Below are 17,539 nucleotides of genomic sequence, written 5' to 3'. Positions count from 1 at the left end.
TACTTTTAGTTTTTCTACTGACGCTTTTGTGTGAACATAAATGATACGATTAAGCCTCTGTGTTTACCTTGTTAGAAGGATTTCCGTTTTTTCATTAGCAGTTTTATTGCTTCATGGTCAGAAAAAACACGTATTGTGTATGTTTTAGTCGGCTTGGATTACTATAACCAAAATACCATATCCTAGGGGGCTTAAGCAACAGACATTTCTCTCAGGTTTGGAGGTTAGAAGTCTGAGATCAAGATGCTGGCATGTTTGGTTCCAGCTGAGGGCTCTCTTCCTGGTGTGCAGATGGCGACGGCCGCCTTCTTGCTGTGTCCTCACATGGCGGAGGGGCAGAGTGAGTTCTCTCGTGCCTGTTGCTATAAGGGCACAATCGCCTTCATGATGTCTCTATTCTCATGTTCTAACTGCTTCCCCAGGGCCATGTCTCCAAGACCCACCACAGTGGGATTAGGGCTTCCACAGAGGAATGTTTGGGAGTCACAAACGTGCAGTCCATGGCAGTATAATAACGCTGTGTTAGGCTTCCCATTACATTTGCATTCTGCCCATTTTTCAGTTCTTCTAATAGATTTTGCCTTTATTTATATATACACACACACACACACACACACACACATATATATATATATATATATTTTTTTTTTGAGACAGAGTCTCGCTCTGTTGCCCAGGCTGTAGTGCAATGGCTGGATCTCAGCTCACTGCAAGCTCCGCCTCCCGGGTTCACGCCATTCTCCTGCCTCAGCCTCCCGAGTAGCTGGGACTACAGGCGCCTGCCACCTTGCCCGGCTAGTTTTTTGTATTTTTTAGTAGGGACGGGGTTTCACCGGGTTAGCCAGGATGGTCTTGATCTCCTGACCTCGTGATCCGCCCGTCTCGGCCTCCCAAAGTGCTGGGATTACAGGCTTGAGTCACCACGCCCGGCCTAGATATATTAACCATACTCTCATTGGGAACACAATATTTTAGGACAACTATAACTTTTATATAAATTTTACTTGATCATATATGTTTAGCTAACTATGTATTTTTGCCCCGAGTTGCTCTTTGCTGATGAATATTTTGTTGTATATGTGTATGTATGTATGCAAGGATCTATATATGTCTGTGAATAAGACTGTCATTTGAAATTGCTTTTTTCTTTCTTAGAAACAAGGTCTTGCTCTGTCACTCAGGCTGGAGTGCAGTGGCACAATGTCAGCTCATACAGCCTCAACCTCCCAGGCTCAAGTGATCCTCCCACCTCAGCCTCCAGAATAGCTGGGACCACAGGCATTGCCCAGCCTGAGCAACATAGGAAGGCCCTGGGTTCAAGCAATCCTCCTGCTTCGGCTTCCCAAAGTGCTTGGACTACAGGCATGAGCCATTGTGCTTGGACTGGAGGGATAACCCATTGTGCTTAGCTGTGAGAACTGCCATCTTTTAAAGGTCAAAAATGGTCAATTATTGGAAGTTTCATATGGTTTCACCTACTTGTCAATCATTTTGTCTTCAACCTTTCCATTTTGCTTTAGGTATCTCTTGGAAGTAGCATATAATTACATTTTTAAACAATCGAATCTAAACATTTTGCTTTTAAATAATTTATATATACTATAATGTTTGCCCTTTGTTATCATGTCTTATCCTTTCTGCTTTCTGTTTCCCTTTGTTGTGGTATTTTGCTTTAAAAACTATAGCTTATTTGCTTTTATATTCTTTAGTGATTTGGATAGGAGAAATCCTCTTTATAATTCCACTAGTACTTGCCATTAAGTTTATTAAAGCTATCTTTTAAATATTTCTCTAATTTTGGAAATAAAAATTGCAGCTGGGAGTGGTGACTCACGCCTGTAATCTCAGCACTTTGGCAGACAAAGGCGGATGGATCATCTGAGGCCAGGAATTTGAGACCTGCCTCACCAACATGGTGAAGCCCCATCTCTACTAAAAATACAAAAATTAGCCAGGTGTGGTGGCGCATGCCTGTAATCCCAGCTACTCGGGTGGCTGAGGCAGGAGAATCGCTTGAACCTGGGAGGCAGAGGTTGCAGTGAGCCGAGATTGTGCCATTGCACTCCAGCCCAGGTGACGGAGCAAGACTGCATCTCAAAAAAAAAAAAAAAGGAAAAATTGCTTTTGATTCCCATTACCCATGTTTAGGAATTTAGGATATGGTTAACTTCCCTGTCCTACCTTTTTTCGTCCTCCTAACTTCCAATTATTGATCACATTTATCACCATGGATATGGTTTCTACCATTTATATTTTTCTACAAGTATTGTTTTTGACTTTGGAATGTAACCTTTCACAACCATATTTATCTCTTTATATACTTCTCTCTTTATATTTAATTGGTTCCAAGCTCATTGCTAGTCTTATTTAAATGTTAATTCTCTCCTTGGTACTCTAGAATATGGTTGATCTATTGGTGTCCTGGAATACATTCTGGAATAGGTTTCTCAGGAAGGGTACCTAAATGGTATTTTTCCAAGCCCCTGCACGTGTGAGGATGACTTTACTATTGCATTCACAGATAATTGTCAGGAGCCTTTCTAAAGACTGGCTATTTTCGTCATGTTCTGGAAATCTATGTAAAGTCAAAAGGCTACCTGCTTGGTAGAAACATACAGAAGATTGTTCTGTACCCTTGAGATTTAAAATTCTGGTCAGAATATGTCTACCTTTTTTTTTTTTTGAGACAGAGTCTCGCTCTGTCGCCCAGGCTGGAGTATAGTGGTATGACCTCAGCTCACCGCAACCTCCGCCTCCCAGGTTCAAGCAATTCTCCTGCCTCAACCTCTCTAGTAGCTGGGATCATAGGTGCACACCACCACACCTGCCTCCTTTTTGTATTTTTAGTGGAGACAGGGTTTCACCATGTTGGCCAGGTTGGTCTCGAACTCCTGACCTCAAGTGATCCGCCCACCTCGGCCTCCCACAGTGCTGGGATTACAGGTGTGAGCCACCGTGCCCAGCCTATTATTTCTTTAGTCACAACTATGATTTTTATGTTATTCCTCTCCATCTTACACATTATCTATTGTTATTTCCCTTTGCATATTAGCAATTTCCTAAAATTGTCCTCTATTTAATATATCTACTATCACACAGCACCAGTTCTAGTCTAACTGGTGCTTCAGTATATTTTAATTCTTTTGCAGTTTTGATTTTCTTAGCCATGTCCTTTCACTTCTCTGCTTTCCTCTCATTCTGTTCTTAGTTCTCATTCTGTTGTTATTTCATAGATGTCATGGCCTTTTTAATTTAAGAAAAAAACGTCTTAGGTTTACTAACTGAATAGCTTCAATAGGTCTGTGTTTTTCTGAGATACCAAATGACTTCCTCCTCTCAAATACTGCATAATCTTTGAACAACCTCCTTTTGGTCCTCACCCCTTCGCTGTTCACCTGAGTGCTAAGGGCACAGCCTGACAATGTATAAACTCCAAAAGGAATTATTTATTCCAGGTCTGATGGACTGAGTTTGAACCATTTTCTTTTCCAATTGCTTGTTTTTCTCAGAAATTCTAAATGATCTCTACTCAAGGGTTTGTGGAGAGGTTGGGGAGGGAAATGGTGGAATGCTATGTAATCTGAAGTCCAGTTGTAGCGGCTGGTTAAACGGAGCAGGGTGGGTGGGGCATCATGATGATGTAGTTTTGATATGTTGATAGAGAAATATAGCTTAAACATGATCATTTAAAAATAAAATAGGGTTAACCAGGTGCAGAAGCTCACACCTGTAATCTTAGCACTTTGGGAGGCCAAGGCAGACAAATTGCCTGAGCTCAGGAGTTCAAGATCAGCCTGGGCTACATGGTGGAACCGCATCTCTACTAAAAATACAAAAAATTAGCTGAGCGTGGTGGCACACACTTGTAGTCCTAGCTACTGGGGAAGCTGAGACACTAAGAGTCACTAGAACCCAGGAGGCAGAGTTGCAGTGAGCCAAGATCATGCCACTGCACTCCAGCTGCAACAGAGTGAAACTCTGTCTCAAAGAAAAAACAAAAAAGAAAAGAAATAGAGTTGCAGAGTAGACACTGCAAATTAACAAGAGGAGACGTTCCTTAAAACTTCCTTTTGGATATATTGCTGTAAGTGTTTTTGCACATTAGAGCATCACTGACCGACCAGACCACCCAGAAGACTAATGAAGGATTTCCCCCAGTGCTCTGGAAGGAACTTGAGTTAGAACTGCACTGCTTCTGTACTGGGCAATGGGCTTCCTCCCACTGGAGTGAGTCTTGGCAGATCTCTTTTCACCTCTTGCTACTGGCGCTGACCTGGCACACAGTGGGGGCCTTGCAGAGCTCAGAGCAGAATGGAGAACTGAATTCCACTGAGCAACTGGGCTCTTTCTGCCCTGGGACCACTCTGATATCATCCTACCAGTGGAGAGCACTGCATGGCAGCTCCCACTGCCCCCCGCACATCACAGCATTTTCCATGGGCCTCTATGCAGGCTGGTTTGCCCCAGGGCAGCCCCAGGCCCCCACAAAGCCCCGCTCTGTGCTCTGCCCCTTGCTTACCTTCATAGCCTGTGAAATTCCTTCTATATTTTGTTTTGCCTTTTGCATCCTGTTCTGCAAGTTGTGCAGAATTTCTCGTACCTCTTGAATGTATTGAAACACACCTAAAATGGAAGTGTAAAGGAATCTTACGAAATGAATGATTCAGGCTGGGCGCGGTGGCTCACGCCTGTAATCTCAGCACTTTGGGAGGCCAAGACGGGCAAATCACGAGGTCAGGAATTCGAGACTAGCCTGGCCAGCATGGTGAAATGCTGTCTTTACTAAAAATACAAAAAATTAGCCGGGCGTGGTGGCAGGTGTCTGTAATCCCAGCTACTTGGGAGGCTGAGGCAGGAGAATCGCTTGAACCCGGGAGGCAGAGGTTGCAGTGAGCCGAGATCGTGTCACCGCACTCCAGCCTGGCGACAGAGTGAGACTCCGTCTCAGAAAAAGAAAAGAGCAATTCAGCAGGATGAAAACTTTTCTTGGGTTGGCTTAACACTCATCACTACGAGATAGCCCTGGGAAAACACTCCTCCTATTCCGGAACGTGATTCCCAGAAAAAATCGTTGCGTGTTCTCTGAAATGAAATGCCAAGGAATCACGAATATAGTGTCCCTTTAGACACAGGGTTTGGAGAATATGTGGACCCTTCACCCCACGTAGGAGCCCCAGACTCCTCACGTTAAAAGCTTCCACCTCTGGGAGCGTCAGAGATGGGGCCAGGGGGTCGGGGGCCTCCTGCCTCGTCCAGTGGTAGAATGAAGGGAAGGAGGGGACTTGTGACCACACTTCTTTCTACTTTCTTGACGTCTGCCCTGAGTTAACCAAGATGTGCACTGGCTTTGCTCACCAGCTGTGCATGCTCTGTGCATGCTTGATAAACCAACAGTAGAAACCGGGCCTCCAGCAAACCCAGTTTGGGAACCTTGGAACCCCCTGGCAGTTCCCAGGGACTCTTCACTGGATTCCATTTGTAAGGGACACAGATAGGCTTTTTTTTTTTTTTTTTTTTTTTTTTTGGTTTGTTTGTTTTTTGTTATTTTTGGCCTGGGCAAGCAGGTGGAGGTGACTATCTTCTAGCCCCCTTGCAGTTAAAGCAGATCCATGCAGCCAGGAGGCAGAAGTGGCCACGCCAGTGGTGTTTGAGGACAGATGCTGGGCAGGTTGGACCCCCAAGTTTAACCCAAGGTGGGAGGAATGTGGCCTCCGTACCTTCGCCGTTCCAGAATAATGTCGTTTCAGCACTCAGTAATTTGACATCGATTGCTTCCAATTCTGACTTTATTAGTAGAAATTCTACTGCCTTCACTGTAGTTTTTATCTGCAAAACAGAGGTTACAGGTTTTGTTCCCAGTCCAACCAGATTTTAAATTGTTCTCTGGGAAGGACTTTTATTCCTCAACACCAACTAATACGGTTTGGGTCTGTGCTGCCACTCAGGCCTCATGTGGAATTATAATCCCCAGTGTTGGAGGTGGGGCCTAGCGGGAGACGACTGGATCATGGGGACGATGATCTCATGAATGGTTTAGCACCACCCCCTCGATGCCATTCTTGGGACAGTGAATGAATTCTCGTGCAGTCTGGTTTTTCAACAGGTATAGCACCTCCCCCACTTCTCTCTTTATCCCACCTCCTGCCAGGTGACGTGGCTGCTTCCCCTTTACCTTCCACCATGATTCCAAGTTTCCTGAGGTTCCCCCCCGGAAGCAGAAGCCACTATGCTTCCTGTACAGCCTGCAGAGCCATGAACCAATTCAACCTGTTTTCTTCACAAATTGCCCAGTCTCAGGCTTTGGGTTTTTTTTTTTTTTTTTTTGAGATGGAGTCTTGCTCTGTTGCCCAGGCTGGAGTACAGTGGCGTGATCTTGGCTCACTGCAACCTCCGCCTCCCGGGCTCAAGCGATTCTCCTGCCTCAGCCTCCCCAGTAGCTGGGACTACAGGCACCCACCACCACACCCAGCTAATATTTGCATTTTTAGTAGACACGGGGGTTCCACTGTGTTGGCCAGGCTGGTCTTGAACTCCTGACCTCAGGTGATCCACCCGCCTTGGCCTCCCCAAGTACTAGGATTACAGGTATCAAGTATCTCTTTATAGCAATATCATAACAGCCTACTACCCTAACCGAGCCAATGATGATTCATGTTTCTGTTTGGAAATCATATTTCAGTACACTCCAACTTTTAGAATGACTTTTATCACTGAGGATTTATGTACACAGCTACTGTTTTTATGTTATAGTATTCCTCTTTCTAGCCCATACCATAGCTAGTTGAGAATCAACCGTGTATATGTTGGTTCAAAAGTAACTGCCGTCTTTGCCATTACTTTTAATACATAAATCCTCGGTATATAATCCCAAAGTTTCTATATTTGGTATCTTTTTATGATTCTAAGCCAAAGAAATATATGTGGATCACTGAGCATTTCTGGGCTCAGACCTTTTCCCTTGGTCATAAATCTAAAGCTCAAAATCTTTTTTTCTATTTAAATAGAAAAAAATAGCTAGGAGTGATGGTACATGCCTGTAGTCCCAGCTACTCAGGAGGCTGAGCCAGGAGAATCGCTTGAACTTGGGAGGCAGAGGTTGTAGTGAGCCGAGATTACGCCACTGCACTCCAGCCTGGGTGACAGTGTGAGACTGTCTCCAAATAAATAAAAATCATGTAACATAAACCAAAGCCCAGTGGGAATAAGATATCCATCACCAGCTGTTCTGAGTCACCACTATCTTTGCTGCTGCTATTTGCATGAATAATGAAGACTGGCTTGAACCATGTTTGAATATTAAAACACACTCATTTAATTCTGTTCCACTTGGAGATCTTACATCAGCAGTTGTTGGGTGACGACAAATACTGGTGTAAGATCTCCAAGTGGAACAGAACAGGAGGGCAGGACAGAGATCTCTGACTCTCTGGCTCACTCATTTATCCCAAGCACATACACATAGCAGGTATTCAGTAAGTATGCAGTGAATGAAAGAATGAATTTGAGTGAATGGGAAGATTTCCCAGGAAGAGCCACATCTCTGAAACACAAAAACGGAAACTTGACAAAAAACCAGAAGAAAACCAAGCTGCATCGGGAGCACCAGCTCACCTCATTATACCAGCCAACGATCAGCTCCAGGTTGCCCACAAACTTCCGGAAAGTTTCGTTCTCTGAGAACAGACTCTCTGCACTGTCTGGAATATCTTTCTGTTGCTGGAAATTCAAATACTTGACCTCTCTCAGAACTGCCACCAACTGAATGACAAGTGAAGATCAAAGAACATGTCAGCAGGTCATGTCAACAGTGCCGTGTTCAAGCAACAGAAATGACCATCTGTCCTGGGATGTTTTGACAGCCTGGGGGATCTCAAAGTTGGTGAGAGGCAGTGGTTGCTGGCAGGACCAGGACGTTTTCACCCTGTTGGCTGATCCTGAGACAGAAAGCACTGACATCATCCTCATGGGTGGATGAGGTCACCCTCGTGGATGACATCATCCTCACAGGTGGATGACACCATCATCGCAGGTGGATGACATCATCGTTGTCACCATGGGTGGATGACCTCATCATCACCATGGGAGGCTGACATCATCCTAATTTTCTTATCTCTGTCTTCTCCAACCTACTACCCCCAGGAGGTTTGGGGTAAGACTTCAGGTCTTCACTTGTGTCCTCCCTAGGATCTAACCTTCCCTTTTCTCTCTCCTTTCACCTGGTTATGACCCAAGAGATCAACAACAGGGACCTCCCTTCCAACAGTGCTTCTGGCCACAAAGCTATTCTCAAAGTTGAGATAAGCTCCATGTTGCTGAAACCCCTGGTCACATCACAGGCCTCATCTCATGGGATCCCCAGCAGCTGGCACTCTTTCCTCCTGGGCACACAGTGTCCTCCTGGTTTCCAGGACACCACATATTCCTGGTCACCATTATTAGTCTTTTTTGATAATCTCAAGATGTCCGTGATGGGGAGCCATAGAGCTTGGTCCTTCTCAATTTACTCTCAGTTGAATGAGGTGTGATGTCATCCAACATCATAGCTGCCTTGACCAGCCAGCTCATTTGTTTGTCATCTCCACTGAATGAGGTGTGATGCCATCCAGTGTCACAGCTACAAGTACCATCTCTGTGTGGGTGGCTCCCACATTTATATCTCCAACCCCAGCCTCTCTCGTGACTTCCAGACTTCTGTATCCACCCGCCTACTCAGCTCCTCTGTTTGGATGTCCAGGTGACATCTCACACCCAACAAGGCCAAAGCAGAGCAGCCCATCTTCCCCTGTGGCCTGCCCCACCTGCCCTCTTGGCTGATGGCAATTTTACCCGTCTACTCACCTGACCCCAAAACACTGGGATTGACTCCCCTCTTCCAATCGCGCCCCATTTCCAACCCACTAGGAGTCTCCATGGCACTATGATCAAGTCCAGAAGCTCACCACCACCTTCACTGCTGCCACTCTGGTTCCAGCCACCACCTCCCAGCTGTCATCTCTTGCCTGGATTGTGGCAACAGGCTCCTGATTTTCCTACAATTTCCCCCAGCCCCAGCTCCCTTCAATCTACACACCTCACAGCGTGGAGAAGGGTCCTTTACAAGTAGAAATCTAATCACAGCACTCCTCTGCCTGAAACCCTGCAGGGGCTGCCATCTTGCTCAAACCAAGCCCCAAGTCCCTCTGTGGCCCATGGGGCCCTTCCTCATCACTCTCACCTCTTCTCCTACGACCTCCCCTTTGCCCACTCCCCTGCCCCACTGGCCGCCTTGCTGCTCCTGGACCTCACCAGGCTCTCATGCCCCCTGGCCTTTAGCTGTGTGCTCTGCTGCAAGGCTGTCCCTTCCATCTCTGCTCAGTGGCACTCTGACCTCCCACAAGTCTCTGCTCACATCTAAACTTGCACCTGCCCCTTCCACCAGCTCTACTGATCTTCTTAACCTGCCCTTCCTGCTCTTCCTTCTGTGGAACCTATTGCACCTTCTACAGTATCACATGCTTGACTCCCTCGTGAATGCTAACTGATCATCCTCCCCGCCCTTCTGCCGGGAGTCGGCTCCAGGAGGGCAGGACAGACAGATCTCTGAATCTCTGGCTCACTCATTTATCCCAAGCACACACACATAGTAGGTACTCAGTAAGTATTCAGTGAATGAAAGAATCAATGTTAGTGAATGGGAAGATTTCCAAGGAAGAGCCGCATCTCTGGTTTCCCTGCCTTGCCGCGTGTAGGTTGGGCAGCTCTGGGGCTGTGACTGTAGGAATTGGGTTCCATCTCTGTTCTTCTGAACTTCCTGGGTTTTAGCCATGGAACCCACATCCCAAAGCCCATGAGTGTGAATTCTCCCCAGTGTGCCTGCCTTGACCAGCCAGCGCATTTGTATAGATTCGGCAAATACTTTGCTTCCTTCCAATTTCAGATTGATGTTTCTTCTTGGGATCACACGAACGCTTTCAAGAAGATACTCGTTGAAGCTACTCTCAAAATTGCTTCTGCTTTGCCTCATGTCTTAAATATACCTTGGACATACTTAACAAGTGAAGCTTTAGGCTAACTGTGATATAAACATCGACCTCCAGGAATCCGCGCCGAGGGAACCTTGGCAGGCCCTGCCCCCAGCTCCCAAGGAGCCTTTGACGGGTCCCCACTCCTGGCACCCACCGCTTTGCTGAAGTTGACGTGGATGAGGTTGTTGGAGGCGTCCCGCAGAATTAGCGGCTGCCCCAGGTTGAAGTGGCAGTCCTGGTCCACGCCCGCCACCCACTGCTGGTAGATCTTCTCGCGGTGGGACCCCAGCAGCTCCATCATCTCGTCATACTTCTGATAAATCAACTTGGCCTCCGCTCCAGACATGACCCTGGAATCAGAGTGGGAAGGTGAGGCCCCATGGACATCTCCTGTGGGGTCTCTTCGATGTGTCCCATTGCTGTTGCCTGATCCGGGGTGCCGAAGTGGCCAGCCACCCGTTTACTCAAGGCTCACAGACTGAATATGCAAACAAGCAGTGGCCAGACCAAATGTTCAAACGGAACTCGGACCTGCAGTCTGCAGCCACTGGCCCAGGAGGCCAAAAGAGAACCCATGCAGCAACCAGCTCCCGACTGCCAGCCCCTCTCCAACTTTCATTCTCCCTTCCAACCTGGGGTCAAACAGATGAAAGCAAATATGCCCCCCACACGACTGCATAAAAGCCTCCCCCCTGCCCGGTCAGCTGCATCGGCCTCCCCAGGCCAAGACCTCCAGCCGGGCCTCCCCTGCAGCAGTCCCTGCGTCTACCATGAAGCCTCTACTGGCCCTGGCTGTCTGGGAGCCTCGGCCAAGTTCATGCAACAGTGGCTCAGCCGACTGCACACACAGCCTCTGCCTGTTCCTGCCAGGTGGTCTTCACGTCTACCAGGCTGGTGGGCAAGGGTGGGGACCAGCCAGCTTCCCCCTGAGCACTCCCACCAAGAAGACGTTCAGGGGAGGAGGGAGGACCCGACAGGGTCTCTTCTGGGCTTTTGCTCTGGGAGGTAATGGTCTGGTCGACAGCAGGGTGGTCCGGCTTAGGGCTGGGAAAGTCCCTCTCGCTCTCCCAGCGCCATGGAGTTGGGGTGCCTGCCCCTGCCTGCCCCCGGCCAGGGCTGTGACTCACGGGTGTTCGATGTGCTTCAGGTGTTTCATGGACACCTCCAGCCTCTCCTGCAGCTCCAGGCTCCACTTGAGCTGCCCGGCCACGGGAGGCATGTTTTTGTGGATCAGGGGAATTTTGCCCTCCTCGGAGGCTGCCATCTGGGCATCATACAAGATCTTGGCATTGTCCAACTCAGCGTCGAACAGCTCCAGCATGACTGAATACCTGGGCACCACCTCGGCAAGAATCAGGGGCCGCTCCAGGAGGCCCCCACACATGTACAGGAGCTGGGGAGAAAGGAGAAGGGGGCCTCTTCGCCTGAGTCCGCTCCCCTTCCCCAGCCTGTGGCTGTGGACAGAACGAGCAGGGCCAGCCTTCAGAAGCGCGAGAATGTGCACCTTGCCAAAACAACAGAATCCATCGGAACCTTTCTGTGTGTGTCAACTGACTCAGTGGGTGCCTCTATGCTTTTCCCATTGACTTAGGCCGAGTCTGCAAATACTTGACTTGTAATCCCACAGGACAAATAAATCCAAGACCTACGAGAGTTTTTTCTAAGCCCAGGAAAAATCAGAATTCTGGTAAGGAAGATTCAAGCAATGAAAGAATAGGCTGAGTACCATGGCTCACGCCTGTAATCTCAACACTTTGGGGGGCCGAGGCAGCAGGATCACTTGAGCCCAGGAGTTCGAGACCAGCCTGGGTGACATAGCAAAATCCTGTTTCTACAAAAAAAAAAAAACAAACAAAACAAACAAACAAACAAAAAAAAAAACAAGGAATACATGAAACTAGCTGGGTCCAGTTTTTGTATTCTTTTGGGTGTACCCTTAGAGTTCCAGCTACTCAGGAGGCTGAGATGGGAGGATCACTTGAGCCCCAGAGGTCAAGGCTGCAGTGAGCCAAGATTGCACCACTGCACCCCAGCTTGGACAACAGAGTGAGACCCTGTCTCCAGAAACAACAAACCCAAAACAACTCCAAGTAAACAATTTAAAAACAGCCATAATGTTGCATGTATACACCCGGGCTTCTACTATGATAAGGATAAATGGGGAAATGTTTTAGTCACAAGGATTATTCCTCTTAGGAAGAGCACTGCCGCTCTCAGGGGCAGCTCAGGCAAGAAAACCACCATGAGGAAATGTGTTTTGCTCTGAGAAAGCTCTGGGGGTCAGACCAAGTGGGTGGGGGCGAGAGACAGGCAAGACAGTCTCACATGAAACAGGGTCCCCAAGCGCTGGGTGTGAGTAGGAAATCGTGAGAGTTTCCTGGGGCTACCATCCTTTGCGCCCGGTGGGGCCAGACCTGCTGCGGGGAGCCTGAGTCTCAGACTCGCCCCAGACTTGGGTCTGAGAAATGTGACCACTGTCCCTAGAAATGGCCGCTGGAGGAAAGACTAAAACATGACCGCAAAGAAAGGGAGATTTTTCAGGCCCCCAAAAAGTACAGATTTCCCAAATGCAAGACTGCAGCTATTTTCAAAATAATTGTATTTTTCAAAATTGTTCAAATCTTCCTGACACAAATTCTGATTTCTCCTGGGCTTAGAAAAAAAATTGTCACCCTCGGACCTATTTGTACTGTGGGTTGTACAAACGGAGCAGCTGTGGACTCTCAGGCAGACACGGAAACGCTGGTGTCCTGCCAGCTACCCGCTTCCTCCACAGTCGCCTGCTGACGTATGAGGTCACCAGTTTCACTTGTTCAAAGCATTGACATGGGGCAGTTGGAAAAAAAAAAATGTTCCTCTTAATAGTTTATGACCATCCTGTCCCAGCATTTTTTTTTTTTCTCTCTCTCTTCCCATTTCTCTCTCCTCCTTTTCATGTTTATATAGTTTTTGGCTTAATGACTTTTGGAAAGGAAGCGAATTCTATTTTCTGCCAAGAGGAGATCATGTGGAAAATTGCTCTAGAACGTTCCTGGCTGTGAGTTGCTGATAATGAGAACTAAGTCCGGAAGAGGCAGGGGATGGAAGGGACAGGAGGGAGAGAAACCCCAGGGGCCTACTGTAATTAGACACAGGGCAGTCAAACCAGGGGGGAATGTTCTCAGGTCAAAGAGAAAGGCAAACAGATGGTGACGGAAATGGGTTACAAGAGTTATTTCTCCCCACCCTCCCCTTTGTTTTAAATCGAGCATAAACATACCGTGAAAACTTTTTTAAAAGAGACTCTTTCTTTTAGAGCACAAAAGCCCGTCTTGACCCTAACAGTGGTTGGGGATTTGGAGGGGAAAGCCTGGGGCGGGATGACTGCATTTGTTCCTCACTGGCTCTGTTCTGCAGAGGCGGGGTTGGGTTTCTTCCAGGACCTCCTGCTCCTCACAGGGTAGGGGCCTAGGTAGGGCTCCCGAGGGCTCCCAAAGCAGACTCGCCAACCCAGCTCCCTCCCCATTGCTGGATCCCCCAGTGAACTCTAGTGGAGGTTCAGCCCAGACCCATACGCTGGTCCTTATCTGCTCTTTCCCTTGTTCCAAACTAGATGTAGGGGGCGGAATCTCCATGTCGGGGCCAGTGAGACTCTGGGCACTCGTCTGGCCCTGGCCGGGTGACCAGTTACTTAATTTTTCTGATTTTCCTCATTGGCACAGAAGCGGGGGGTCACAGCACTCCCCTGTGGAGCCGGCATTAGGGGTGCAGGAGCTGCAGAAGTCAGCTGTCTGCCCGCCCACTCAGCCCATGCGCCTGTGCCCCATCTTTAATTTTAGAGACCCAAAAGTGAGGTTTCCAAACGAAAGAATTGGCTCCATTGGGACCCTTCTGAGCTGGGGCAGCCCTAATGCTTTTGTGTTATCCTTCAGGGGCTCCACGTGGAAGGCTTACGCTAGAGTGAAACTACCTCCCAACAACATCCAGACCAGCCAGCCTCCCTTGGCAAGAGCCAGTTCTGCACTGCAGAAAATACTCAAAAGCGCCTGCCCTGGGCTAGGCTAAGTTCTAAGGGAACACAAACCCAGTGCCTGCCCTCAGGGAGGTTACCTTCTAGTTGGGAAGACAAGGAACACACAGACATTAGTACCTAATTGAATATGAGATGAGGGAGGGCCGTTGCTGAGAAGGGAAGGCAGGCTGCTGCTGAAGGCACCAGCCTGGGGGGCATTGGAGTAGAAGGAAGGAAGTGAGGACCCTGCAAACCAGGGATGCAGCTACCTGGGAAAGAGCCTTCTGAGGAAGGTAACATTGACAAAGATTCTTTGCTTGGCCAAAGATTCTCATCAGGGTCTCCATCCTCTACCATCCCCCAGGGGATGTCTGATTATCCTAACCTGCCTCCAGCTAGAATCTTGAAGTTGGTTTAGCCAGAATCCCCCAACCCCTGATGTCACCTCTAAATATTTTTCCATCCACTGACCCCCACCCTGCTCCTTTGCTGGAAATTCTTACTTACCTGCAGTGTATTCAAAGTGGAGCTCCATCGCTCTCCCTATGCCTGTATGTACTGCAACGGTATAAATCGTGAATAAGGTCTGAATCAAGTCAGCCTCATCTTGCTTCAACAAGTATAATTGAATAATTTTTTCAACCACAGCAAGGCAGTGCTGTATTAATTTGCATTCATTGATATTTTGCCTAGAACACCAACTTGATCCAAGACTTACTTGATCCTTAATTTGCGGAGCTTCAAATTCCCATATATTTGCATTTTTGCAAGAGTGTTCAAAAGGGCAAAGGAACATCCTGACATTTGTGGGGGAAAGATCTTTGTCCTCAGGAATCTCAGCCCTGACATCTCCTGAAAGATGACCACTAGCCCAGGTTGCCCAAGCCAACCCGATTGCCTTCACAGTCATGGGAGCTGGTCTGGCCCAGCGGTTCAGATCAGGGGCCCTGGAAGCAGTCAAGCCCAGAACTCATGGGCCTGGGCAACACAGCAAAACCTTGTCACTACAGAAATAAAAACTAGGCCAGGCCTAGTGGTAGCTCACGCCTATAATCCCATCACTTTGGGAGGCCAAGGTGGGTGGATCACCTGAGGTCAGGGGTTCAAGACCAGCCCAGCATGGCAAAACCCCTTCTCTAGTAAAAACACAAAAATTAGCCAGGTGTGGTGGCGGGTGCCTATAATTGCAGCTACTAGGGAGGCTGAGACAGGAGAATCGCTTGAACCCGGGAGGCGGAGGTTGCAGTGAGCTGGGATTGCACCACTGCACTCCAGCCTGGGCAACAGAGCAAGACTCCATCTTAAAAAACAAACAAACAAAAACCCCTTAAAACTAAAAATAAAGAGAGACCCAGAGACCTCCCTTGTCCCTTCTGCCACGGAAGGACCAAACGAAAAGATGACCATCTAGGAACAGAAGTAGATCCTCACCAGACACTGAGTCTGCTGGACCTCCCAGCCTCCAGAACTGACAGAAATGAAATGTGTGTTGTTTAAGCCACTCGGTCTACAGCAATTTGTTACAGTGGCCTGCATAGACGAAGGCATTGTATAAATTCAGCTCAGTGGGCCAAAATCTGCATGAGTTTTATTTTTACACCCACTTTACCTCTGTAACTTTCACTCCTTTCGAGTAGTGGGAAAACCGAATCAAGAATAAACGGTCCCCTTTTTTCTTAGTGAACGTTAAGAAGTATCAGTAAAATAATGTCATCTCACGCTCACGTGCTCCTCTTCCTCTAAGATCTGGCAGTAAGAACCATCAGGAGCTACACTGGGTGTTTACTGCTGACTGACTCCGAGGCACAGGAGAAAGGGCCCTCCCTCCCTGGGCATCAGCTCTACATGGAGAGGATGAAATGGTCTCCAAGATCATTCTAGACATGAATCCAGTGCCAAGGCACCAGGCTCCAGATCAGCCTGAGTGCCCCCTGCACGCTTACCTTTGCAGAGGACTCAATAGAGCTGCAGTCCTCAAATCCTTGGCAAAAGATCGTGGCCAGCCTCCTATCCAGGTCTTGGATTTTGATCTCAAAATCAGCATAATCACGGTCAAAATTCTAAAGGCAAATGGAAATGTCAACCTCGTAATAGCGTGCAAAGCCAGCCAAGGGCACCCTCTCCAGCCCCCACCCCTGCTGAGAGGACTTGGGACTGGGGCGCAGCTCAATGTGCTCACTGTTGTGGGGACTGCTCTACAGTTTTCAAAGTGTTGGGATCGCCCGGCACCTGCTTCCTCCGTGTGCCCTCCCATCCCTCCTCTAAGCTGGTACTGAGGCTGCTGCTGTTGTCACCGAGTTCGCTTCATCCAACCCTGCCCGAGGACCTACCGAGTCTCCAGGGTCCAAGGGATCATATTTGCAGTCGGCAAAAACCTTCACCAGCTCAAAGACCTCATCATAGATCTGGGTCACCAGGTTCCCGAGGAGGTTCCCACGCATGCCCCCAAGCTCGATTTTCTCCAGCTTCAGAAACTCAATCGCTGTTTTATAGAGTTCCTAGTGGAGGAGAAAAACACAGTCAATTCATCTTCACAACCCAACTCACGGGTCCAGTTACAAAGCTAGCTCTGACCCCAGGCAGGAGGAGCTGGAGAGCGAATTGTCCCCAGGAGACACCACCGTGGGGGTGGAGGACACCCTCTGTGACTGTGGTGTTCTTTAAGCAGATGTCCCACTGCCTGCAGAAAGACGGGATGGAAGGAAGGGCTCTCAATTGTCTATGAGGTGTGAATGAGGAGGAGCTGGAGAGGGTCAAGTCTGGGATCCTGTCCTGACCCTAGACTGGCCAAACCGCATCTCTAAATAAATCACACTCCACTGGGACCTCCGTTCTCTCTGCTGTGGGAAGCGGTTGGAATGGTGAAGATTTCTAGGCTCTTGCTAAGCTTTAAATTCCCTGCTACCTGGAAGACCATTCTATGCAGAGCGCCACGTCCTGAAGGTGATCCAAGAGGAAAGTGGCTGGGATGCCTGGATGGACACATGTGTAGAAATTCTGCTTCCTCACAGGTGTGGCTCATGCCCCCTCTCCCTGAAGTGCTCCCTGACTATTTTGCCCCATAGCAATGCATTCCTTCCCAGAGGCCTGGTCTCCCATCTGCATGGCTTGCATTTACTTTAGTCACGTTCAGGCCCATCCCGATAGCTGGTTCTGTGTGTGCGGTTCTTGTTTCCCAAACGAGGTCTCCAAGGCTCCACGGACACTCTTCTGCGCCCCTGCACGTACCAGGCACAGTGCAGGCAGAGTTTAGACTGGAAATCTTCCTGTGAACTTGACATCACTCCCTTAAACTGGTGCTGAGGTGGGTGCCATTCTCCCAGGTCCAGAAGCATCAGGCCACACACCACCACCACCACCCCAAGGAGAAGCACAGGCACTGAGGGCCAGGAGCTCTTAGCTTTTCCACCCGACGCGGAGGATACAGATGAGGCTGACATGCCCTGTTGTCAGGGGGTGGACAGCAAAGCCATTTCCTCCACCTCCAAAGTCCCCTCCTGCCCAGAATCTTCCTTCTGATTCAGGAATCTGTCATGTGGGAATC

General features: G+C 48.5%; 2 protein-coding genes across 2 annotated transcripts in view; one reads left to right on the top strand and one right to left on the bottom strand.

Annotated features, from left to right (window-relative positions):
• ENGASE (endo-beta-N-acetylglucosaminidase) overlaps positions 1–17,539 on the top strand; it is a 639,565-nt gene that overhangs the window by 135,051 nt on the left and 486,975 nt on the right. The gene's annotated exons all lie outside the window — the stretch shown is intronic.
• DNAH17 (dynein axonemal heavy chain 17) overlaps positions 1–17,539 on the bottom strand; it is a 151,320-nt gene that overhangs the window by 124,696 nt on the left and 9,085 nt on the right. The window contains exons 10-16 of the mRNA XM_050764133.1: positions 16,326–16,493; positions 15,939–16,055; positions 11,132–11,397; positions 10,159–10,354; positions 7,612–7,758; positions 5,718–5,826; positions 4,520–4,623 (exon numbers count right to left, since the gene is read on the bottom strand). Coding sequence (XP_050620090.1) covers positions 4,520–4,623; positions 5,718–5,826; positions 7,612–7,758; positions 10,159–10,354; positions 11,132–11,397; positions 15,939–16,055; positions 16,326–16,493 — 1,107 coding nt within the window. The remainder of the gene's footprint in view (positions 1–4,519; positions 4,624–5,717; positions 5,827–7,611; positions 7,759–10,158; positions 10,355–11,131; positions 11,398–15,938; positions 16,056–16,325; positions 16,494–17,539) is intronic.

Source organism: Macaca thibetana, chromosome 16, assembly GCF_024542745.1.
Source record: "Macaca thibetana thibetana isolate TM-01 chromosome 16, ASM2454274v1, whole genome shotgun sequence".
Taxonomy (NCBI): domain Eukaryota; kingdom Metazoa; phylum Chordata; class Mammalia; order Primates; family Cercopithecidae; genus Macaca; species Macaca thibetana.
This window is presented reverse-complemented; position numbering and strand designations above follow the sequence as displayed.